The following is a 25,565-nucleotide window of genomic DNA, read 5'->3' as shown; positions in this document are numbered from 1 at the left end:
GCATTTTTTTCCCCAAACCCATTTTAATAGTTGGTTTTGAAGGCTGAGAACCACAGGTTTCATTTTACACTTGGGAAGATCACTGGTTGAAAATTTCAGAATTTATTTAACGCCTGCTTAAAAAAAAAACGCCTGGCTCGCTTGAAGGTAGAGCACGTGACAAAGTTAAAACAGATTAAAAAGAGCAGATCCTCCATCCTCAAACAAAGAAGCAACCACCTGAGCGCCGTTTCACGTTTACTGCCACTAGGGGCGGAAGAGAGCCGACGCGACGCTCTAGCCGCTCGCGCGGAATCCCACTGGTCCCGTTTTCTAGGGGCGGAAGAGAACTGACGCGACGCTCTAGCCGCTGAACCGGAACTTCCTCCTCCCCCACGAACACACTGGGGGTATTTACTTCCGGGTGGGCCTTCCTGGTCGCGGTTAGGAGCGGCGGCGGCGGCGGAGAGTGAGCTGCGGTGGCCGAAGAGCCTCGGCTGGAGGTGAGGCCGCTTTCTCGGGCTGGAGAGGCCGCTAGAGCCCGGCTGAGTGGCCTCGAGAGGCGCTGGGCTCGGCTGGCCCTCGGGCGAGGGTTCCTCTGACCATGTGCAGAGGGCGCTCTCCCATCGGGGGAGATCACCAATCACCAGGGGACTGGGAGTTCTAGTCCCGCCTTAAGGCCTATAAAGCCAATTGGGTGACTTTGGGCCAATCACCAGGGGACTGGGAGTTCTAGTGCCGCCTTAAGGCCTATAAAGCCAATTGGACGACTTTGGGCCAGTCACCAGGGGACTGGGAGTTCTAGTCCCGCCTTAGGTATATAAAGCCAATTGGGTGACTTTGGGCCAATCACCAGGAGACTGGGAGTTCTAGTCCCGCCTTAAGGCCTATAAAGCCAATTGGGCGACTTTGGGCCAGTCACCAGGGGACTGGGAGTTCTAGTGCCGCCTTAAGGCCTATAAAGCCAATTGGGTGACTTTGGGCCAGTCACCAGGAGACTGGGAGTTCTAGTCCCGCCTTAGGCATATAAAGCCAATTGGGTCACTTTGGGCCAATCACCAGGAGACTGGGAGTTCTAGTCCCGCTTTAGGTATATAAAGCCAATTGGGTGACTTTGGGCCAATCACCAGGAGACTGGGAGTTCTAGTCTCACCTTAGGTATATAAAGCCAATTGGGTGACTTTGGGCCAATCACCAGGAGACTGGGAGTTCTAGTCTCATCTTAGGTATATAAAGCCAATTGGGTGACTTTGGGCCAATCACCAGGAGACTGGGAGTTCTAGTCTCACCTTAGGTATATAAAGCCAATTGGGTGACTTTGGGCCAATCACCAGGAGACTGGGAGTTCTAGTCTCACCTTAGGTATATAAAGCCAATTGGGTGACTTTGGGCCAATCACCAGGAGACTGGGAGTTCTAGTCTCACCTTAGGTATATAAAGCCAATTGGGTGACTTTGGGCCAGTCATTCTCTCTCAAGGGTGGTTGCTATTGTGGGAAAAGAGGAGACAGGAATATTAAGTATGCCGCCTGGCTGGAGTTGATGGATATATTTTTAAAAACGTTTTTTAAAAAGTTTTGAAAATGTAGGATAAAATTGTATAAAGTACTTCAAATTTACCCACAACGGTGAAGCTGCCAGAGCTTCAGAGCAAAATTAACTTGTTTGATTAGCAACAGATCAACAGTTACATTTAGTGACTGGAAATCCCTTACGAACTTCGTGCTGATGAAAGAAAGAAAAAAGAGAAAAATGAACTTGTGATTGATGAGTTTGGAGATTAGAAAGGATAACTTGCGGAAGGAAGGAAATTACGATGTAGCTTTAAAGAGGGAGCGCAAGAAAATTGAAGCCATTTCTTTACCGTCTGTTTTCCTTTTCTCTTTTCTCAATTTGCTGTTCTCGTCATCTTTATTTTCTTTGATTTACGATTTTTGCTTCTATTAAAAGCATGAGACAAAAAAAGGCGGGCTAAAAATCTAATAATAATAACAACTGTGATTGATTGCTCCTCCATCCACCGGTTCGGACTTTCTCTTTCTTTCCCAGGAAAGCCGAAGGACATGTCCTCCGAATCCAGCAAGAAGCGGAAGCCGAAGGTCATTCGCATGGATGGAGGGCCGCAGGAAGGCAAGAGGAGCAGATCGGACCTTGATCAGGTAAAGTGCGCAGGAGGAGTCCTTGCAAAACCTGGGGTGGGGGTGGGGGGGGGTTATGGAAGAATCTGCTGTTGGACTTGATGAAGTGCATATAAGGAGGGGACCACCCCAAGATCCAACCTTGCTCCATCCCAAATCAAAGCTGGAAGGAGAAGGTAAATGTGCAATCAGTATCCTGGTTAGTTCAGGATGAAGGCACCATGGCTTATGGGCAAACCAACCACTAATCACAGTTTCAAACTCAGGGGTCAGTGCTTAATTCTGGATCTCTGTTCAGCCGTGTCTCGTGTGTCTCCTCCAAGACCAGGAATTCAAAAAGGCTAAAATTAACTTATTGATATTGGATAGAACAACCGAAATCCTAGAAGTGTATATATGTTGTTCCTTCTCTTCCTTTTTAGTTCAGAAGATTCCGTCTGAGCCTTTTCTGGATATTATTTGTCTGTCCTAGACTTAAAATATCCCTTCTCTCTTTGACAGCGAAATGTGTGTTATCTCCATCAAAAGTCATCTTCCTTACAATGTAGAGGTGTTACAAGCTGAGTAGAGTAGAGTAGAGTAGAGTAGAAGAGAAGAGAAAAAAGGAATGGAGTAGAGTAGAGTAGAAGAGAAGAGAAAAAAGGAATGGAGTAGAGTAGAGTAGAAGAGAAGAGAAGAGAAGAGAAGAGAAGAGAAAAAAGGAATGGAGTAGAATAGAGTAGAATAGAATAGAATAGAATAGAATAGAATAGAATAGAATAGAATAGAATAGAATAGAATAGAATAGAAAAAAGGAATGGAATGGAATTGAATTCTTTATTGGCCAAGTGTGATTGGACACACAAGGAATTTGTCTTTGGTGCAAATACTCTCAGTGTACATAAGGAGAATAAAACACATTCATCAAGAATAAAAAGATACAACACTTAGTGATAGTCAAGGTTACTAATAAGCTTAGTAAATCATACTAGGAAACAAAAACAATATAAGTTGTAAAGATACAAGCAACATGGTTATAGTAATAAGTGGGAAGAGATAGATACTAATAAGAAAGAGAAGAATAATACTGATACATTCTTAGTAAATTATTTGACACTGTTGTGGGAATTAGTTGTTTAGCAGAGTGATGGCGTTTGGGGAAAAAACTGTCTTGGTATCTAGTTGTTCTGGTGTGCATGCCCTATAGTGTCGTTTTGAGGGTAGGAGTTGAAAAAGTTTATGTCCAGGATGCGAGGGGTCTATAGATATTTTCCCAGCTCTCTTTTTGATTCGTGCAGTACATAGGTCCTCCATGGAAGGCAGGTTGGTAGCCATGGTTTTTTCTGCAGTTCTAATGCTCCTCTGAAGTCTGTGTCCGTCTTGTTGGATTGCAAAGCCAAACCAGACAGTTATGGAGGTGCAGATGACAGACTCCATCATTCCTCTTAAGCTCTCTGAGCTTGCTTGTTTTCTTGCAGATATTTCATGACCCAAATTAGGTAACATCACCAGGGGTGAATTATTCTCCAAAGCCACCTGAGGGTGGAACAAGGCTGGCATTTCCATCAGAGGAAGATCCAACCTTGAATGAAGGAGGAATTTTGTGGCCTTGCCATTCGAATAAATCTAACGTCGTTGTTAGTTGCGAAGTCACGTCCGACCCTTCGCGACCCCATGGACCACATTCCTCCAGGCCTTCTTGTCCTCCACCATCCTCTGGAGTCCATTGAAGCTCACGCTGACTGCTTCAGTGACTCCATCCAGCCACCTCGTTCTCTGCCGTCCCCTTCTTCTTTTGCCCTCCATCGTTCCCAGCATTCGGCTCTTCTCCAGGGAGTCCTTCCTTCCTTCTCATTAGGCGGCCAAAGTATTTGAGTTTCCTCTTCAGGATCTGGCCTTCTAAAGAGCAGTCAGGGTAGAGTCTCCTGCTTGGTCAGGGGATTGGACTAGATGACCTACAAGGTCCCTTCCAACTCTGTTAATCTGTCCTCTAGGACTGACCGGTTCGATCACCTTGCAGTCGAATGAATGACTCTAATAAGTAGCTTTTCAAACGCAATCAGCTTTGACGAGGCTGTAAGAACGAACCCAGGGATTTTCCTCTGCGCTCTGCGGCGGTTGTGTCGAAGCGACAATCGCTTGCCCAGTTCAGCAGCCCCCCCCCCCTTCGTTCCTCTCCGTAGGATGCCAGGTACTACAGCGAAGAGGCCGAGGTGGAACTGCGAGACCCAAACCGAGATTACGAGCTGTACAAACAGACGTGCCAGGATCTTCAGAGGCTGATGGCGGAGATCCAGGAACTGAAGAGCAAAGGGCACAAAGACAGTGTAAGCCACACACCGGGTGTGATCAAACAGACACACACACACACACACACACACTGTTCTGCCCCAGCTACGGACCCCAAAGAACGCAGCACAAAACAAAAGTCCGTTCAAACCTTAGTTTACTAAATAAACCAGGTTTTTTACAACAACGGCTGTTAATTAACTGCCTTAACTGCTGTACAAGTTGATCCCCTTGAGCTTCCAAAATCCACGCCACGGGATCTGGTAAATCCACGCCCCTTTCTGTTTTCCCAGGCCGCGGAGATCGAAGAGCGACGGATCCAGAGCTGCGTCCACTTCATGACTCTGAAGAAGCTCAACCGCTTGGCTCATATTCGGCTGAAGAAGGGGAGGGACCAGACTCACGAGGTGCGGCCGGGTCTAAAGAGGAGAAGACGCAGGGAAGGGTGGAATAAATGGACTACACTGGGACTCTGCGGGAGGGTTTGCAACCTGTGGGCCGCAGCCCCCTACCGGGCCACGACTTATTGGCCACCGGGCCTTGTGAGTAGCTGGCCGGTGCCCATGTGTGTGCCCACATACACAGCCCAGCTCCAGTGGTGGGTTTCAAAAATTTTTACTACCGGTTGTGTGGGTGTGGCTTGGTGGGCATGGCAGGGGAGGGAGACTAAAATCCCCATTCCAGGCGAAGGGTACTGTAAAATCCCCATTCCGGGGGAAGGATACTGTAAAATCCCCATTCCAGGGGAAGGATACTGCAAAATCCCCATTCCCTCCCCACTCCAAGAGAAGGATACTGCAAAATCCCCATTCCTTCCCCATTCCAGGGGAAGGATACTGTAAAATCCTCATTCCCTCCCCATTCCAGGGGAAGGGTACTGTAAAATCCTCATTCCCTCCCCACTCTAGGGGAAGGATACTGCAAAATCCCCATTCCCTCCCCACTCCAGGGAAGGATACTGCAAAATCTCCATTCCCTCCCCACTCCAGGGGAAGGATACTGTAAAATCCTCATTCCCTCCTCACTCCAGGGAAGGATACTGCAAAATCCCCATTCCTTCCCCATTCCAGGGGAAGGATACTGTAAAATCCTCATTCCCTCCTCACTCCAGGGAAGGATACTGCAAAATCCCCATTCTCTCCCCATTCCAGGGGAAGGATACTGTAAAATCCCCATTCCCTCCCCATTCCAGGGGAAGGATACTGCAAAATCCCCATTTCTTCCTGATCAGCTGGGATTTGGGAGGCAGAGAATAGGGGCGGGGCCAGTCAGAATTTTTACTACCGGTTCTCTGAACTACTCAGAATTTCTGCTACCGGTTCTCCAGAACTGGTCAGAACCTGCTGAAACCCACCTCTGCCCTGCTCGCACGAGCTCCTCCCACAAAGCCATTTCCCCTCCTCTCTCTCTGTGCCACCAACCCGAAAAGCTTGGGGTTAACTTTGATCTTGACTCCCTAACGTGGCAACTTCGGCCTCTCTTTCTGTTGTGGATACAGGCAAAACAGAAAGTCGATGCTTATCACCTCCAGCTCCAAAATTTACTCTACGAAGTGATGCATTTGCAGAAGGAGATCACAAAGTGTTTGGAGTTCAAGTAAGTCCACCCGGGGGGGGGGGGTGACACGGACATAACGGAAGGCAACAGGGTGGACGTTTAAGATTTAAGATTAAGAGCCGCGGTGGCGCAGTGGTTAGAGTGCAGGACTACAGGCGACTTCTTCTGACTGCCGGCTTTCCTGCAGTTCGGCAGTTCGAATCTCACCAGGCTCAAGGTCGACTCAGCCTTCCCTCCTTCCGAGGTGGGTAAAATGAGGACCCAGATTGTTGGGGGGCAAGAGGCTGACTCTGTAAACCGCTTAGAGAGGGCTGTAAAAACACTATGAAGCGGTATATAAGTCTAAGTGCTATTACTATTGCTGTAACAGTATGGCAGGCTAACTCTGCCCACTGCCAGGAGTTCGATCCTGACCAGCTCAGGTTGACTCAGCCTTCCGCCCTTCCGAGGTGGGTAAAATGAGGACCCAGATTGTTGGGGGGCAAGAGGCTGACTCTGTAAACCGCTTAGAGAGGGCTGGAAAGCACTGTGAAGCGGTCTATAAGTCTAAGGGCTATCGCTATTTTAATTGGGAGAAACTGAATAGGTCGGAGGAAGAGCTGACCCACCCGAACAAAACCGGAATTCATTGATCAACAATTGTTCCTCCTGCCGGCCACAAACTCCCAACACGGAGCCCCCCCGCCCCCTGAAGCGGTTCGATCGTACTTCGTTTCTTGCTGAGCGTGAGTGCAGTGGTTGACAAAAGCTCGAGAAGAAAAAAAAATGTGTCCGTTGGACCCCTGCGGAGCTGATGCAGCACAGATCTTCCTCGGCTTCGCGATTCATTTACCGACCGTTCGAAGTCGCAACGGCATTGGAAAAAAAAAAGACTTTGACCGTTTTTCACACTTAACGACCGTTTTTCGCAGTCGCAACCTTTGCAGCATCCGTGATCCAAATTCAGCCGCTTGGCATCCGCTTCATATTTATGACGGTTGGAGTGCCCCGGGATCTCATGATCCCCTTTTGCGACCGTCTGACAAGCAGCGGGAAATTCAGATTCACTTAACAACCGTGGCGAGAAAGGCGGGCAAAACTCACTTAACAACACTGTCGCCCAGCAACAGAAATTTTGGCTCAGTTGTGGCCGTAACTCAAGGATTACCTGTATTATTGTTTATCCATATTATTAAATTCCTTGTGTGTCCAACCACACTTGGCCAATAAAGAATTCTATTCTATTATCTTTTCTTCCCCTTTTTATTGGTATTATTTGTTGCTTTGCATGTACACGGAGTGCTTTTGTGCTGCAGACTAATTCCTTGTGTATCTAATCACACTTGTAAATATTCAACTCGGTTCAAAATGGAGAAAGGAAGGATTTTCATTTCTTTGGCTGCTGAACTCGATCTCTCTCCAAAGTTAAAAAGCAGTTTGATAAAAGAAAGAAACCGAATATTTTTTTTGACTTGGGATTTATTTTATCAATGGTTAGCTGATAAAAGAACACGAGTAAGAAAAATGGAAATATAAGGAAAGGACCAATGATATAAGGGTAAACGGTAAAGGTTCCCCTCGCACATCTGTGCTAGTCGTTCCCGACTCTAGGGGGCGGTGCTCATCTCCGTTTCAAAGCCAAAGAGCCAGCGCTGTCCAAAGACGTCTCCGTGGTCGTGTGGCCGGCATGACTCAACGCCAAAGGCCCACGGAACGCTGTTCCCTTCCCACCAAAGCTGGTCCCTATTTTTCTACTTGCATTTTTTTTTACGTGCTTTTGAACTGCTAGGTTGGCAGAAGCTGGGACAAGTCACGGAAGCTCACTCCGTTGCGCAGCACTAGGGACTCGAACCGCTGAACTGCCGGCCTTTCGATCGACAAGCTCAGTTCTTAGCCACTGAGCCACCGCGTCCCCTATGATATAAGGAAGTTATGTTAAAAATGGATAAGCAAACTATTATTATTGTTATGGTTATGATTATCATTATAGAATCAATACCAACCTAATGAACATCGCTGTAAATACTTTGATTACTATTTCCTAAAACTATTTGTACCCAGACAAAGCACTGTTTAACTGAAAATGGAATTTTTATGTGTTATAAAATAAAAAACTTTAGGGGTTGGGAGGAAAGCACTTGTATTTTTCTAGCCCTGCGTCTCTCAACCTTGGGAAGTTTGCAATGGTGTGGACTTCAACTCCCAGAATACCCCAGCCAGCCATGAATGGGAATTCTGGGAGTTTAAGTCCACACATAGGAAACTTTCCAAGGTTTGTTAGGCAGCACCATTTTAACCTTTTCTTTTATTTCTTGGGAGGGAAACAGAGATAGTGCATTGTAAACCGCCCTGAGTCTTCGGAGAAGGGCGGCATATAAATTGAAATAATAAAATAATAATTAATAATTTGAAATTCCTTTCTGCCCCTCGGCACAGATCGAAGCACGAGGAGATTGAGCTGGTGAGCGTGGACGAGTTTTATACGGAGGCCCCTCCCGAAATCAGCAAATCGGACATTACGCTCCACGACCCCCACGAGCAAACCCTCTCTCGCCTCGACTGGGAACTGGAGCAGCGCAAACGGTGAGTAGGGCGGCCTCCGGCGACAAGGAAGGAGGAGCCTTTTTTTGCGGTGGCTCCCACCCTCCGGGACATTGTGCCCCTTAATGGGCGGGTGTCATTCTGGAGATGGTTCGTGGATTAAGAGACGATTCCATTTCCACTCTGCTCCACGTTGCTCCTTCCTCAGCTGTCTTTGTTCCTTTTTTAATGGGGATATTCATTGTTTCCATGTTTTATATTGCGTTCTTCATTTTCTGTAATGAGCCACTACACCTAAGATTGTATACCCGCAAGACTGAGCCACGGCAAAGGGTGGCCGGGTACAGCTTGTTAAATAAATAAATAAATAAATAAATATTGGTCCCGTGGAAACCATCCTCTCCCCCTATACTGCCCTGCGTCATCCATGCTGCCTGTTTAGTCTGCTTTTTTTTTTAAAACACTTTCGTTTTCATAAAAAGGAAGCCTTCCGCAAATCGAGGCGGCAACCGTGAGGATGGTTTTTATAACCCTCCTAATCGTATATCTCCTTTTCCACAGGCTGGCAGAGAAGTACGAAGAAAGTTTAGCCAACAAAGAGAAGATCCTCAAAGAGATAGAAGTGAAGAAAGAATATCTGAGCAATCTCCAGCCTCGGCTTAACAGCATCATGCAGGCAGGTTCCTTTCGTCCGACAGCCTTTAGATGATCCTGTTAATTCTGTCCATACTTAATATTGTTTAGTTTTCCATAGTCAGTCTCTTTATCTTTGTCTTCTTCATTACCCTTCTCTTTTTCTTGTTTCTCATTAGTCATTTCCTTTTCCTCTTCAGGTGCGTTCTCGCTCAGTCTTTACATCCTCGAATTTCAATTTTCTGTTAATTTCGATCCTGTTAATTCTGGACGGGTTATTTGCATCCCTATCGCATATGGTGGCTTGGTTTGTGTCCTGACCTAGCTCCCCAAACACGACAAACCCTCTGAAGTTAAATAAATGTTCCCTTTATTAGGAGCGCCAGCAGCCCTGGCAAAAAGTTTCTCTCACTGCAGGCTAACAGGTCCGGCCGACAGGGAGATGAATAATTGTCTGTCACATCTATTCATCTCCGCCCCCTTTTATCCCCAGAGCTTCGCTAGCAGCGGTGGCTCTTTCATCCTGAGGATCAGCCCATAGATTTCCACTGTTCTCCTCTCCTCTGCCTTCTGTGCATCCGTGCGTCAGGCACTGGACCCAGCTGTTCCTCCTCCTCCTCATCAGCCACCTCCAGACCTGGGGGCTGTTGACTCTCCATCTGAGGGCTGACGGATGGCCCAGGCTCCGTCTCTCTCTCTCTCTCTCTGCCAGCTCCATTCCCCCCTTGGAGCTCTCAGGTTGCCCTGATGCTGGCCCTGACTCCCACACCCCCTCCTCTTCCTCTGAGTCGGCTGCTGGAGGGGCCGGCAACCGACAAGCCACAACAGTTCATTTTGAGCTTATGGCATGAGGTAAACCGAGCCATTCTAGGTTAGTACAGGGTGTCCAACGTCAACAACCTGTGAACTTCAGCTCCCAGAATACCCCATGCTGGCTGCGACTTAACCTATATAGAATAGTTTTATAATTTGCCCTATCGTGGCCTCCCTTTTCACTTTTTTTTTTTTCAACCCCTCCCTGCTGATAACCCCTGCAAGCTGACTTTCCCCCACCCCCCTTCCTGTTTCCTCCCAGGCCTCTCTTCCTGTCCAGGAGTACTTTGCCATGCCTTTCGACCAAGTTCACAAGCAATATGAAACAGCCAGGCATCTCCCACCCCCACTCTACGTCCTCTTTGTCCAAGCCAGCGCCTACGGCCAGGCCTGTGGTGAGTAGCCTGGAATTGGCCAGCTTTGAAGGTTCTCTCCCACCCACACCCACCCCGAAGGAAAAGCAGGGTCCGATTTCTCTTCGCAGCTCGGGCTGAAGGCCAAAGCTTAAATGGAGATATATCCACCGCACGGGGCTATCTGGTTGACTTCCCTTTCTTCTCCAGGATTCCTAGGCTGGATGTGTGCAGCTTGCTAGATTAGGGCTCAGATGAGGTGATTTACCAACCACATGGGGCTACCTGGTCACTAAATGAACTGTTGTAAGTTGAGGAGAGAGAGAGAGAAGGATGGTGGGTGGATGGGTGGATGGATGGAGAGAGAGAGATGATACATGAGAGAGATAGATGATAGATAGATAGATGATAGATAGATAGATAGATAGATAGATAGATAGATAGATAGATAGGTAGATTGGATGGATGGATGGATGGATGGATGGATGGATGGATGGATGGATGGATGGATGGGAGATAAGATGGATAGATGGATGAGATGATTGGATGGATGGATGGATGAGAAAGATGATACATAAGAGAGAGATGATAGAAGATAGATGATGGATGGATAGGTAGGTAAGTAGGTAGATAGGTAGATAGGTAGATAGATAGATAGATAGATAGATAGATAGATAGATAGATAGATAGGATGGATGGGAGATGATTGGATGGATGGATGGATGGATGGATGGATGGATGGATGGATGGATGACAGATGATACATAAGAGAGAGATGATAGATGATGGATGGATAGGTAGGTGGATGGATGGATGGATGGTTGGATAGTTGATAGTTGGATGGATGGATGATAGGTAGATAGGATGGATAGATAGATAGATAGATAGATAGATAGATAGATAGATAGATAACATGGATGGATGGATGAGATGATGAGAGAGAGAGAGAGAGAGAGATAAACATGTCTGCATGCGTGTTACGTATATATACACTTTTAAGAACAGAATTAACATGTGCTGGTATGCCCACAGTAAAATGACAGTAAAGGTGATCTCACCTTATTTGAAGAATACAGATTTGACCAACGTTCTTCATAGTTGCATCTCCAGCTGCCGATGCCAAGGGAGCTTTAGGGGAAGCTGTCGTGGGCCAGTGAGAGACATCTGACATCCTGGGCTAGACAAGACCTACTCGGGGGGCCAATGGTTTCCTCTTTTAGAAGGTGGACGCGCTTAGGTGAACCTTCCAGGGGTCTTTGCAGGAAAGGGGATCTAAGATGTTTTTCTCTCCTCCCCCCAGATAAGAAGCTGGCCGCGGCTATCGAAGGAAACGTAGAGGAAGCCAAAGCTCTTTGCAAACCTCCGGAGGACTCTCAGGGTAAGCGCTGGCATTGCTGGTTCTGAGGCTACTGCCAGAGGATTGGTTATTGCAGCTAGTCCTCAACTTACAACCATTCGTTTAGTGACCGTTGAAAGTCACAACAGCTTTGGGGGGGGGAAGTGACTTACGACCGTTTGCATCATCATCATCCCTGTGGTCCAAATTCAGACCCTCGGCAACTGACTCGTATTTATGACAGTTGCCGTGTTGTCCCCCCCCCCCCAGGGAGGGGCGTCATGTGATTCCCCTTCGGCGACCTTCCGACGAGCCAAATCAACGGGGTAGCCGGATTCGCTTAACAACCCTGTGACTTGACTTAATGACAGCGGTGGTTGGCTGAACGACGGTGGCAAGAAAGGGGCGTAAAACGGGGCGAATTAACCAATGTTTCGCTTAGCAGCAGATACGTTGGGCTTGATTATGGTTGTAAGCCGAAGGGCTTCCCGTAGCCTCGGAAATAAGTGCCTCGGCAGATCAGGCAATCCCAATTTTTGGTGGGTATTTTGACCCTTAAAATGCTCAGCTTTCCCACAAGTAATTACAGTAAATTCTGTTCAAAATAGCTATTATCCAAGCAGAATAGAATAGAATAGAATAGAATAGAATAGAATAGAATAGAATAGAATAGAATAGAATAGAATAGAATAGAATAGAATAGAATAGAATAGACTATTAAAGAATATTATAAAATGGAATGGAATGGAATGGAATAGAATAGAATCTGGAAGGGACCTTGAAGGTCTTCTAGACCAACCCTCTGCTCAGGCAGGAAACCCTACACCACTTCAGACAAATGGTTATCCAACTTCTTCATAAAAACTTCCAGTGTTGGAGCATTCACAACTTCTGGAGGCAAGTTGTTCCACTGATTAATTGTTCTAACTATCAGGAAATTTCTCCTTAATTCCAGGTTGTTTCTCTCCTTGATTAGTTTCCATCCGTTGCTTCTTGTCCGACCCTCAGGTGCTTTGAAGAATAGCTTGACTCCCTCTTCTTTGTGGCAGCCCCTGAGATATCAGAAGACTGATATCATGTCTCCCCTAGTCCTCCTTTTCATTAAACTAGACGTACCCAGTTCCTGCAACCGTTCTTCCTATGTTTTAGCCTCCAGTCCCCTAATCCTCTTTGTTGCTCTTCTCTGTACTCTTTCTAGAGTCTCTACATCTTTTTTACATCGAGGCGACCAAAACTGGATGCCATATTCCATGGGGGGCCTTATCAAGGCATTATTGCTTTATTGCTAGGGTCTCTGCTCACTTTTGATCCAAACACTGCACGCTGCTGTAAGAGTTTTTAGGTTTTTCCCCATCAGTGCCTCTCTCATGAAACTTCTTTCCTTGCAAGATAAGTGGCAAACCACACAGGCTTTTGAGATGTTGAGGCTGTCCAGGTTTTCTCTTCTAATGTTTGGTTTTGTTTTGTATTCCCAGACGACGAGAGCGATTCCGACGTGGAGGAGGAGCAGACTACGGTGAGGCTGGGGGCCACGGCTGAGAACAGAAGGGTTGCCAATACCTCCTGCCTGAGCCTCTTAACAGATCCCTTTTTCCTGTTTTGGGGTGTCCCTTTCCATTAACCGTGGAAGCTAATAAATCATAGATTGATAATGCTGGAAGGGAGTTTTAGAAAACATCAGTACAATCCCCAAAGTCTGCGCAGGATGTGCTACAGCATCTCTATTTTATGGAATTAAACACTTTGGTTTTCCTCCCCCCCGTAGAAACGTCGCCGACCAACTTTGGGGGTGCAGCTGGATGACAAGCGGAAAGAGATGCTGAAGAGGCACCCTCTGTCCGTCACCATTAACTTGAAATGTAAAGGTAGGAAAATCAAAGGATTTATCAGTTTTTATTGCCGCTTTGTGTTCCCAATCTGGGAGTTGAGTTGATTTGATTTGATTTGATTTGATTTGATTTGATTTGATTTGATTTGGGTTGGGTTATGTTGGGTTATGTTGGGTTATGTTGGGTTATGTTGGGTTATGTTGAGTTGAGAAATTGAGTTAAGTTGTGTTGAATTGAGAAATTGAGTTAAGTTGGGTTGAGTTAAGTTGGGTTGAGTTAAGTTGGGTTGAGTTGAGTTGAGAAGTTGTTCAGTTAAATTGAGTTGAGTTAAATTAGGTTGAGTTGGGTTGGGTTAAATTGAGTTGAGCTGGGTTGACTTGAGAAGTTGACTTGAGTTAAATTGAGGAGTTGAGTAAAGTTGGGCTAGGTTGGGTTGGATTGGATTAAGTTGGGTTGGGTTGAGTTGAGAAGTTGAGTTAAGTTGGGTTAAATTGTGTTGTATTGAGTTGAGTTGAGTTGAGTTGGGTTGAGTTGAGTCATTGGATTGGAAGGCAGCTCTTTTCTAGACAACTCAAAATTGGAACAATACATACTGAACCACTCCAGTAATAAAAACAGCATTCATCATCAAGACCCAATAGAGTATGACTAACAAATCAAGTTGGCAGCTACAATGAACTTTGGGAACTTAGATTGTACCATCATGGCTACCATCTTCATTTGTTTGACTATTCCCACAGGGCCCTTAATATTAAAAAGCATGGACTCGCTTCCATTCCATTTTTTTTAACCATTTCCTCGGCTTTCATACTCTAATCCCAACAGTAGATTGATGATCATTTGCTGCAGTAGTGTAGATCAGGGGTCTCCAAACTTGGCAAGTTTAAGACTTGTGGACTTCAACTCCCAGAATTCCTCAGCCAGCTCATTTTCCTTCCTGGAGTCTCTTTCTTTAGCAATGAGGATATGTGCTGGGACTCCATTCTGGAGAACTGAAACTGTGTACGTACATGTACAAACACATACGAAGACCCTTTCTGTGCTTGGAAGAATGACCCTGGCTGTGTCCTTGCAGATGGCAGTTTGCTGCTCCTGACCTTTTACTACTTGATGAACCTCAACGTCCTGACCGTCAAGGCCAAGATGACGGCAGCCACGGAGATGACGGTGCCCATCAGCGCTGGGTGAGCTGTTCCTGGGGATCTGCTGAGAAACTCAAATTGGCTTGAATACAAGATGTGAGGAGATAGCAGGATAGCTGTTAAATCCATTGTGGCTACCAGCTTTTCATGTCAAGAACCTGTCTCTTCTGCTTGGATTTGGGGTGTGAAACTCTGCTGGTGACTCAGGGATGTTTCCAGTTCAAAGGACCAGAAAAAAGGCAGGCGATGGAGCAGAATTGGGACTGAAGGGCAGCTGCAGAAGTGGGTGTGTGGGGTCTCTAATGATGCTTCAAGCTCTGAGCACATAGCGCTTATAAGCAGCATCCTGAATAATGGGAAGTGAACTTCCTATAATCTCCACTGTCCTCACCACTCTCTGTAGGGGCTTTCTATCTGAGGCATCAGGGCCTGAAACTGACTGATCCCTTTCTTTCCCCCTCCTGGATTTTTTCCTTAGGGACCTGCTGTGCCCTGATTCTCTTCTGAGCTGCCTCTATCCTGGGGACCACGGAAAGAGGACCCCAAACCCCGCCAACCAGTTCCAGTTCGACAAAGTGGGGTAAGCCAGTAGGGAGAAAGGGAGCTGCCATTACCCCAATGGTGCAGATAGTCCTTGATTTTACATCCATTTGTCTAAGAACAACCGCACAGTTAAAAATGAGTCATGTCTGTTTTCACACTTATGACCGTTGCCATATCCCCACAGTCACGGGATCAAAATTAAGACGCTTGGCAACTGGCTCATATTTATGACGGTTGCAATGTCCCGGGGGGTCCTGCGATGCCCTTTTGTGACCTTCTGACAAGCAAAGTGTCAACTTGCAAAGCTTTCAAGTTGCCATGAGCAGGAGGGAGGGAGAACTGAAGTGCATTCCATACATTCTTTCCGACCGCAATCAGAAGGAGGGTGTTAGGTTTCACAGCCAGCCAAAGAGGTTAATTGGAGAATGTGATTTATGACATGGCCAGAGAGGAGGGGAGAGACAGGGTCATAGGGGAACGTAAATCTACGGAGGATCAGTCCTAACTGCATCCCAGTATTGCCGGAATGTTGCTCCTAATAAATGACTATATTTCCTTTGAAGTTTGGATCATGGCTCATGAATGAATTAGGGCATCTTTCGGAAACTTGACACAAAGTCAACTTAACCACCGTGGCAGGAAAGGTCATAAGATGGAGCAAAACTCAACAACTCTCTGGCTTAGCACGGAATTTTGGGTTCAGTGGCGGTCGTAAATCAAGGACTACCCGGATGGGCAAAATCACCAAGATGGCTCCAACAGTTGTTGATTGTCCTCATCCCTTCTTCTCTCCCCTTTCCAGCATCCTCACCCTGAACGACTACGTGCCTGAACTGGGCCACCCATACGTGTGGGTGCAAAAATTGGGAGGCTTGCACTTCCCCAAGGACCAACCCCAGGTAGGTGTGCACGGAAGCCTCCCCAAAGCTCTTTGTTCTGCCCCAGCTACGGACCCCAAAGAACGCAGCACACACCAAGTCCGTTCAAACCTTAGTTTACTAAAGAAACCAGTCTTTTCCAACAACGGCTGTTAATTGATTGCATTAACAGCTGCCAAGAATGTCAAAGAATAATTTTGTCTTGTTGACAGAACCCTGTGGTCGCCGATAACTCGCTGAGTGCTAGCCACATGGAGAGGACCATGAAACTGCTCAAAACGAGGTTGGAGTCGCGCCTGGCCCTTCACAAGCAATTTGCTTCCCTCGGTGAGTCGTTGGGACTCTCCCGTTCTCTTAGCAAAAGGGGGGGGGAAACTCCGTTTTGAACAGCGTCAAACTTTTTCCACTTCTGAGCATATATATAGTAACCTCGATGCAGTAATATCAATAGTATCATAGGGGACCTTGGAGGTCCTCTCATCCAATCTGCTACGCAAGGCACGAGACCTTATTTTATCCTGGACAAATGGCTGCCCAACGTCCTATAATCAAGAGGTGTCTGACCTTAGCAACTTTAAATAACCTGTGGACTTCAACTCCCAGAATTCTGGGTGCAATAAAGGTCTCGGGCCTTGAGTATGTTGTGACCCAGGCCCCAAGTAGTTAGTATTAAATACAAACAGTTCGAAAACAGACTTTGTTAGAACAGCTGAGAATTAACTCATTCTCAGCGTAGTCCAAACTAAATTAAAGCAAATTCTTCAAAACACCATCCCTCCATTTATCACCGACCTTGGGATAATTAGGCAACCTGCCAAAGGCTTTTCTTGGCAAAAGTTCAGAAGCAGAAGACGCCAACAAGAAATGAATACAGTGAAACAACAAGCAAATCTCTCAACGTTGTTTTCCGGGAAAGAGCCTAAGAGCTGTTGCTGGTCTTTTAAGCCTTATGGGAGGGGCCAATCATCTCTTGGCCTTACTCCCGAGTCGTCCTTTTTGCTTTAGCTGCTCCTGCCTTCTGGCAGCTCTTTTCATACGTGCACTAGGAACAGGCTCCTCCTGTTCCTCTTACCTCTCTACTGTCAGCCTCTGGAGGCTCCGAAGTCCGCACATCACTCCCCGATGGCCCTGGCCCCATCTCTGCCTCTGACGCAGAGCCCTCATCCGCGCCTTCCCCAGCCTCCAGGACTGGCCCATGTTCTTCCTCAGCCTCATCGCTGTCCGAATCCACTGCCAGCTCCACTGGCCTCTGGTGGGCCACAACATTTTGAAACTTGTGGACTTCAACTCCCAGAATTCTTGGGAGGCTGGCTGAGGGATTCTGGGAGTTGAAGTCCACAAGTCTTAACATTGGCAAGGTTGGAGACTCTTGTAGAAGAAGAACATGATGGTTCTCAGGGACCGAAGAAGAAAGCTTCTCTTTGGTCCTTTGCAAGAATCGTCTTCTATGGGGACCCCTTACCTCCTTTCTTGTCGCCTCCAGAACATGGCATTTTGCCCGTCTCCCCTGAGTCTCAGCACCTCTTCCCCACCAAGATTGTGTCACATTTGGTGAAGTGGATGTCCCTCACTTACGAAGATTACTTGGTAAGTACACGATGGCTCAGTGGCTAAGACGCTGAGCTTGTCGATCAAAAGGTTGGCAGTTCAGCAGTTCGAATCCCTAGTGCCGCGTAACGGTGTGAGCTCCCGTGACTTGTCCCAGCTTCTGCCAACCTAGCAGTTCGAAAGCAGGTAAAAAATGCAAGTAGAAAAATAGGGACCACTTTTGGTGGGAAGGGAACAGCGTTCTGTGTGCCTTTGGCGTTGAGTCATGCCGGCCACATGACCACGGAGACGTCTTCGGACAGCGCTGGCTCTTCGGCTTTGAAACGGAGATGAGCACCGCCCCCTAGAGTCAGGAACAACTAGCACATATGTGCGAGGGGAACCTTTACCATTACCTTTTATTCTCCTTTATAAGAAGCTTTTTCTTAAGTGAAAAAATAGACAAGTACAGATAGCCTTGGTGGCGCAGCAGACTGAAGTGCTGTTTAGTAGCACCAGCTGCCTGCAATTATTGCAAGTTCGAATCTCACCAGGCTCAAGGTTGACTCAGCCTTCCATCCTTCCGAGGTAGGTAAAATGAGGACCCGGATTGTGGGGGCAATAAACTGACTTTGTATAAATAAAAAAAAAAAACACCGCTTAGGGGGGGCCGAAAGCCCTACTAAGCAAGTATATACAAAAGTATGAAGGCTATTGCTTAACACATTGTAAGCCGCCCTAAGTTTCCAGAAAAGGGCAGCATATAAATCGAACCAATAAATAAATAAAATAAATAAATGCATCCATCTGGCCGACGATCTTAACTGGGGCTTATTTTTGGGGTGGGGCTTATATTACGAGCATCCTGAAAAAAAATCACACTAGAGCTTGTGTTTTGCTTGGGTCCTTATTTTCGGGGAAATACGTTAGCACCCTCATGTTTGTGACTCTAAAAGCATTTCTGACTTTCCTCCCTCTAGGAGCTGCCTTACACTAAAGACGTGGTTGAGTCCGGTTTGGCCGAAGATACTCACCTCTATTACTTGGCCCTGATCGAAAGAGGCACCGGTGAGCTTGCGTCTTTTCTCCTGTGGGTTCCTCTTTCCCACACTAGAGGTTGAGAAGATGCCTAGTAGTTGTTACTACTGCTAAGAAAGCGGAATGTTTCATCCCCAGTGCAGCAAGGGAAGATACACCACAAAGCACAGTTGCTAAGGTGGGGAGTGGGCTGCAGTGGTCGTTCCTCTGGAGACCCTGATCTTCAGCAGTAGAACTTGGGGGTCCCCAGTTTGATCCTTATGAAGCTGAAACTGGATTCTGTAATGGGCTGCGAGAAGCAACTTGGGAGGCAGAAGGAAGAGACGCAGGCGAGAGAACAGAGGAATAAAATCTTGAGGCCAAAGCGAGATTCACATCAGCCCTCAGGGGTAGACCAGACGGAAAACGCAAACCACGCAGAACGTGATCCGCTTCTGCGACCGTCTTGACAAGCAAAGTCAATGAGGAAGCCGGATTCACTTTAACAGTGAATGTGAGCCGCGGTGGCGCAGTGGTTAGAGTGCAGTACTGCAGGCGACTTCTGCTGCCTGCCGGCTGCCTGCAATTTGGTAGTTCGAATCTCACCAGGCTCAAGGTTGACTCAGCCTTCCGTCCTTCCGAGGTGGGAAAAATGAGGACCCAGATTGTTGGGGGGCGAGAGGCCGACTCTGTAAACCGTTTAGAGAGGGCTGGAAAGTGCTGTGAAGTGGTATATAAGTCTAAGGGCTATTGCTTACTACCATAACTTAACCATTGCAGTGGTTCACTTAGCACGAAATGTCGTAAAATGGGGCAAAACTCAATAAATTCTCACTTAACGACATAAATTTTGGGCTCCACTGTGGTCCTAAATTGAGGTCCACCTATACTTTGTTTAGAAACCCAACAGCCCATTTGCCAGCTGTCTTAAGAGGGGGCTGAGCTGAGATCCTGAGTGTATTTTATAGAGTTCCTGGGACCATGATGGGGAGCGTGCCACAGGTAGCACGCATGCCACATATTGGTGGGCACGCGAGCTCAGCTCCAGCGTGTGCATGATTTTCGGGCCTTCTGGGCCCACCTGCAATAGGGAAACAGGCTGTTTCCTACCTCCGGAGGGCCTGGTGGGGGTGGGGAAGGCCTATTTTTTGCTCTCCTCGTGCTCCAGAGCCTTTCTAGGAGCCTTGGGAGGACCAAAACAGCCTCCCCGGAGATCCTCTGGAGGCCGAAAACGGCCTGTTTGCCAACTTCCGGTCCTTGGAGCTTTGGGATCGGAGATGTTTGTTTGTGATGGAAAGTGTGGTTGCGTGTCAGAAGAGGTATCCTTGCTAAACCGTCGTCTTGCTTCCATCTCGGCCGCAGCCAAGCTCCAGGTCGCCGTGGTTTTGAACCCCGGCTATTCCTCCATCCCGCCCGTCTTCAGCCTGTGCTTGAACTGGAAAGGAGAAAAAACCAACACCAACGATGACAACATTCGGGTAGGTGCGAGACAGGGGAACGGGGCTGGGGGATTCTGGGAGTTGTAGTCCACACAAAAGTTCCCGAGAATAAAAGATAAAGAGGAGTCGGTGTATTTCGAGACATTCTGATTGGTTAGAAAGGAAATATGAATAAGGGTGTAGAGATAAAATAGATAGAGAACAGATGGGAGAAAACTGTCAGGGTGGCAATTAATCCCATTCTGCTTTTGGGTAATTGCACCTTGATTAGAGAATGGATCGTGGCCTTTCCTTGCAAGTATACCTTAAGAAAATAAACCCGAGATATATTCTAAGAAACACATTTTATTATAAAGAAAGTAAAAAACATCTTACTAGCCAATTAATTACATCTTGGCAGCGTTCCTGCCGTACCTCTTGGCAGGCGAACAAAGAAAGTTAGAAGAAAGTGAAAGAATGTGGAAGAAAGAATGTGGACATGCGCAGTTAGCTTAGAGATAAGAGTTCTGATCAGCTACGGAAAGTCTTAGAGTTCAAGCACAGCTGGCAAATACAAAAAAACACAGTGACAAAAACAATTTAAAAAATAGATACTCAGATGGTGCCAAGTAAAATGAGAAAGGGGAGTGGGAAAAGGGGGGGGGAAATGAGATATTGTAAAAATGTACACAAATGATGAAATAAAAATAAATATTAATCGAATAAGAAATTGAAATGAGAATAAAGATAATTAGAAAATTGGGGCTGCTCGAATACCACTTTAGATAGAACTGAAAAGGGAAACAACAAGAGAGAGGGGAAGGAGTAGAGAGAGAGGAAGGGAGGAAAGAGGAGAGGAGAGGGAGAGAAAGAAGAAAGGGAAAAGGAGAGGAAGAAAAGGGAGGGGAAAGAGGAGCAGAGGAGAAGGCTAGAAGGGGGAGAAGAAGAGAGGAGTGGGGGAATGGAAGGGGAAGTAGGAAAGAGAAGGAGAGGAAGAACAAAGGAAGTAGAAGAAGAGAGAGGAAGGAAGAGAAGGGGAGGAGGAGAAGAAAGGTTAGAGTAAAGGTAAAGGGTAAAAGAGCAGCCCCGGAAAAGTAAAAATGAAAAATGAAAGTTAAAAGAAAAGATGAATGAAAAATGATGGAAATGATTGTACAGGTAAATGTGTTTATGAGAAATAAAAATAAAAAAACCTTTTTTTTGGGGGAAAAAAAAAGTTTCCTAGGCTGAGAAGCACAGATTTGGAAGGTCAAAGGGTTTATTTTTCAGCCTCTCCTTCATGCTTCCCCCCTTCTTTGCTTTTTAGGCCATGGAGAGTGAGGTCAACGTCTGTTACAAAGAACTCAGCGGCCCCAAGCCGGGCTACCAACTCCTCACCAACCAGTTGCAACGCCTTTGCGTTGTCCTGGATGTGTACCTGGAGACGGAGACGCACGACAACAGCGTGGAGGGGCCTAAGGAATTTCCCCAGGAGAAAATGTGCCTGCGCTTGGCCAGGTAAGCCGTTTCGGGAGCCAGGGAAATCTGGCAGAACGGAATGGGGCGACTCTCCCTGGCTATCTTGCGGCGGGTAACTCGCTGCATGACGATTCAACCGGGGGTGGGCTTCCCAAAATTTTAGCAAGGGGTTCTCTGCCCGGTTGCTGGGTGGGCGGGCCATGGTGGGTGTTAAGGATATTGGTGTTGTGTTACCAACCAGCAGAGTAAATGCACAAGGAAACGTTGCTGAGAGCGATGAATAAGAGATATGCAAACTGGTTTATCAAAAGCTTACTTTATAGTAGAAAAAACAGTCTCATAGTCTTTAAACAAATTCCAAGTCTTTGCCAGTTAAATCAATCCAGTAGTTACAGATACCTTCTTACCAAACAGACAGTAGTTGGTTAGAATAACAAACTCACTCTGGTTCCACAAACCACGATGGTAGCAGATCCAATCAAACGATGATTACAGATAGCAACTCCTCTCAATGGTAGCATATCATCAGCTCCACACACAATGGTAGCATATCACCTCAGCAAGTGAACACGTTACAATACCTTGCTTAAATACATTCGCAACCAACGATTATCTAATTACAGCATGACTCAGCGTTATAATGATTCAGCAGTAAAACTTTAAAGTCACAGAATACATTTACAGATTAAAGTTACAGTACACTTATATTGCCTGGACAACTTGTTAGGCTCAAACCGTATCCTAACAGTGGGTGTGGCCTAGTTGGCCTCCTGCACGACGGGGGGTGGTGTTTTTGCCCTCCCCGGACTCTGGAGGCTTTCCTCGAGCATCCAGGAGGGTGAAAACTGCCTCCCCAGGCTCCCGAACGTCTGGTAGGCCCATTTTTCGCCCTCCCTGAGCCTCCGTGTGCACCCTGCACTTACCTGAATGGGCCACGTGGGGACTCCTGGGAGGGACGGGGTGGGGCCAGCCAGTAGTGGGATTTGGAGGTTCTCCAAACTGCACAGAATCTTAGCTAGAGATTCTCCCGAATCCCCAGCAGCCCACCCCTGGATTCAACTCAAGATTACTCAAGAGAAATAAGGGGTAACTCGAGAGAGGAATTGCAGCTCACCCCAACCTCAAGGACTTCTAACTTGGCAAAAAAAAATAAGATAAAAGAAGTCCCTGCGGATTTGACTCCACTAGTCATTGCCGACTCTAGGGGGCGCTGCTCATCTCCGTTTCGCGGCCGTTGAGTCAGCGCTGTCCGAAGACATTTCCGCAGTCATATGACCAGCGTGACGTCGCAGAGCGTTGTTACTTTCATGCCGAAGTGGTACCTATTGATCTACTCGCCTTTGCATGCTTTTGAACTGCTAAGTGGGCAGGAGCTGGAGCGAGGACGGGAGTTCACCCCATCACGCGGCACTCGGGTCTCGAACCCTGGCTTTCCAGCTGACAAACCCAGCGTCTTAACCGCTGAAGTACGCTACCGCCCCACTTCTAATTTGAGAAGGCTCGAACCTAAAGGAACACAAAGTTACCCCTCGTTGAATTGTCCTGCGGCGAAAGGGGCCACGGCGAGGCGAATCATGAGGACTAGAAGCTTAGGGTTTAACATGAATTGAGATTTCCAGACTTAATAGTCCAGAAACTATTAACGGCAGAGATGCCAATACATGATCTCGTCGTTTTGTTGTTTTATAACGCGTGAAAGGTGGCTTGCGTTGATGCTTTTCCCGGACTTAAAATACCTTTCTGTTTCTCCTGGCTTGCTTGCAGCTCTTGTTAGTCTGTGGGTCTTCGATCAATGGGGGAAATCATTGTTTGACCCGTACGCTGTCCGTCTCGTCCAGAGGAGACTCTGGGCGGCTTGCAAAGATGAAATCGGTCGTTTTACAAATGTAACTTCTTAAATCTGTGGGGACGGTGCGCGAGGGCCATACAGAGCGTTTATTCTTAGGGTCCTGCGACCCTCCCTTTTGAAATCTCCCTTCTTCCCTAGGGGGCCCAGCCGGTTGAAACCCTTCAAATACAACCATCCTCAAGGCTTCTTCAGCCATCGCTGAGCCCAGCAGCAGCAGCTGCGAGTCCCACTAGGCCACGCTTCCCAAGCGAAGGGGATTATTTTGGGGTCTGGAACTGATGCATTTCTGATGGATTTCAGCTTCGTCCTGCTGAAGCCGCACCGGAGAAGAGAAGCCAAGCAGCCATTCCTCCCATCTCTTGTGGAAATCGTTCCGAAGGCATTAAAATTGAGTAAAGGGTACATTTGAAGTCCTGACGTATTAAATATTTTGAACCAATAAAGGAGGATATTTGTAGCTGGGGGTTGAACTGTGTGTGGGGGGGTGGGGTGGGGGTCCTCGGTGCTTTCTGAGCTTGGCGGTTTTCATGCAGGTGTTAGTGGCAGACTCGGACAGTGAGGAGGTTGGGGAGGAACATGGGCCAGTCCTGGAGTCTGGGGAAGGCTCTGATGAACGCTCTGCATCGAAGGCAGAGAGAGGGCCAGGGCCGTCTAACAGTTGTCAGCTGCCTTCGTAGTCGGACATCAGTGGGGCAGAAGAATAGCTGGAGCCTGTTCCCAGTGTGTGCATGCACAGAGCTGCCAGTCGAAGGGAACAGCTAAAGAACAAGGGTCGACTCAGGAGTAAAGCCACAGGTGGACGGTGAATGGCCCCTCCCAGAGGGAATAAAAAAGGAGCGAAAGGGGAGTGGAGTTTGCAGGAGACAATTAGTTCGCTTAATTGGTTCGTGACTCCTTGCCAAGTTTTGAAGATATCGGCCTGGCAGCTCTCCAAGCCCGATAAGGTCTGCGACTGTAAATTCTCCCTTGAAAGACTTTGCTGGATGTGACTAAGAAGAATTCACAGTCACTAAATAAAAAGGGTTTTTTTTGTCGGGACAAGGAGTCTGCTTCGTGGTTTGGGTCAACGCCTAGGTCAGAACAGTCCCCAAGCCAGAAAAAATGCAGGGTTTTTAGCAAAGCAGATGAAAACTGCAGCCAGGTGGGAAATTTGGCAACTCCCGACAAAGGTGCAGGGTTGCAGAATCTGTTCCAAACTGGATATCACCTCCTCCAAGAGAATGTGATGGAATTGCAAAGGGGTGGGGGTGGGGGGAGACTGTCGGGGTGGGGTGGGGGAGAGAGAAACTGGCCGTCTCCATCCCCAGCATCAAGATTCGGAATCGGAACAAAGCTGGAAGGGACCTTGGAGGTCTTCTAGTCCAGCCCTCTTCTCAAGCAGGAGACTCTATATCATTTCAGACAATTGGTTGTCCAACCTCTTCTTTAAAACCTCCAGTGATGGAGCACCCACAACTTCTGGTGGCCAGCTGTTCCACTGGTTAATTGTCTTCACTCTTAACGAAGTTTCTCCTTAATTCCAGGTTGCTTCTCTCCTGGATTAGTTTCCCTCCGTTGTTTCTTATCCTGCCTTCAGGTGCTTTGGAGAATAGCTTGACTCCCTCCTTTTTATTTATTTTGGGCTTCCTTTTCTGTTAAGCCGGCTGGATGCTCCCCAGCTTACAGGAAGGCACCTAGGCTGCATTGCAGCTGCTGTTAACGGACTATTTTTAGCCTTCGGCCGGCTTTTATTTCGGCTTCTGCAGGAAGGAGTGGCGAAGCTTGCGAAGGAGAAGAGGTTGGAGGAATCCGCCCAAATCACTTTGGGGTGAATGGTTTACCCTACTCTACCTCTAGTCAGCAGAAAGGGGGGCGGGTGGAAACCTGGAATACTAAAAGGGGAAAATCAGCCGGTTTAGGGAAAAATCAGCCGGTAGCAAAGAGGCTGGAGACCAGAGCATCATTTTGCATTGCTCCCAGATATTGTTGGCGCTTGCTCCCATCACTGGAGACCTTCAAGAAGAGACGGCCGGCCATTTCTCCAGAATGGTTCCTTGGGCGGGGCAGGAGTGGGGCATGGCCTAAAAGACGTCCATGCTTTCAACCCTGTTCTTCAGGTAAAGGTGAAGGTTCCCCTCGCACATATGTGCTAATCATTCTCGACTCTAGGGGGCGGTGCTCATCTCCGTTTCAAAGCCGAAGAGCCAGCGCTGTCCAAAGACGTCTCCGTGGTCATGTGGCCGGCATGACTCAACGCCAAAGGCGCACGGAACGCTGTTACCTGCCCACCAAAGGTGGTCCCTATTTTTTCTACTTGCATTTTTTACCT

General features: G+C 47.3%; 1 protein-coding gene across 1 annotated transcript; it reads left to right on the top strand.

Annotated features, from left to right (window-relative positions):
- Positions 1-351: 351 nt before the first annotated feature.
- Positions 352-23,714, top strand: THOC5 (THO complex subunit 5). Its single transcript, XM_060685127.2, has 20 exons — positions 352-482; positions 2,028-2,137; positions 4,279-4,422; positions 4,678-4,791; positions 5,883-5,980; positions 8,357-8,503; positions 9,023-9,137; positions 10,170-10,302; positions 11,561-11,638; positions 13,072-13,112; positions 13,362-13,461; positions 14,501-14,609; positions 15,046-15,147; positions 15,913-16,009; positions 16,201-16,315; positions 17,472-17,575; positions 18,496-18,583; positions 19,895-20,010; positions 21,257-21,447; positions 23,396-23,714. Exons 2-20 carry the CDS (start codon positions 2,042-2,044, stop codon positions 23,457-23,459), a joined length of 2,052 nt encoding a protein of 683 aa, XP_060541110.2. The 5' UTR covers positions 352-482; positions 2,028-2,041; the 3' UTR covers positions 23,460-23,714.
- Positions 23,715-25,565: the final 1,851 nt, after the last annotated feature.

The sequence above is a fragment of the Pantherophis guttatus genome, chromosome 17 (genome assembly GCF_059756535.1).
Source record: "Pantherophis guttatus breed Tessera chromosome 17, ASM5975653v1, whole genome shotgun sequence".
NCBI lineage: Eukaryota > Metazoa > Chordata > Lepidosauria > Squamata > Colubridae > Pantherophis > Pantherophis guttatus.
The sequence above is the reverse complement of the archived record's forward strand: the minus strand, read 5'-3'. Positions and strand labels throughout refer to the sequence as shown.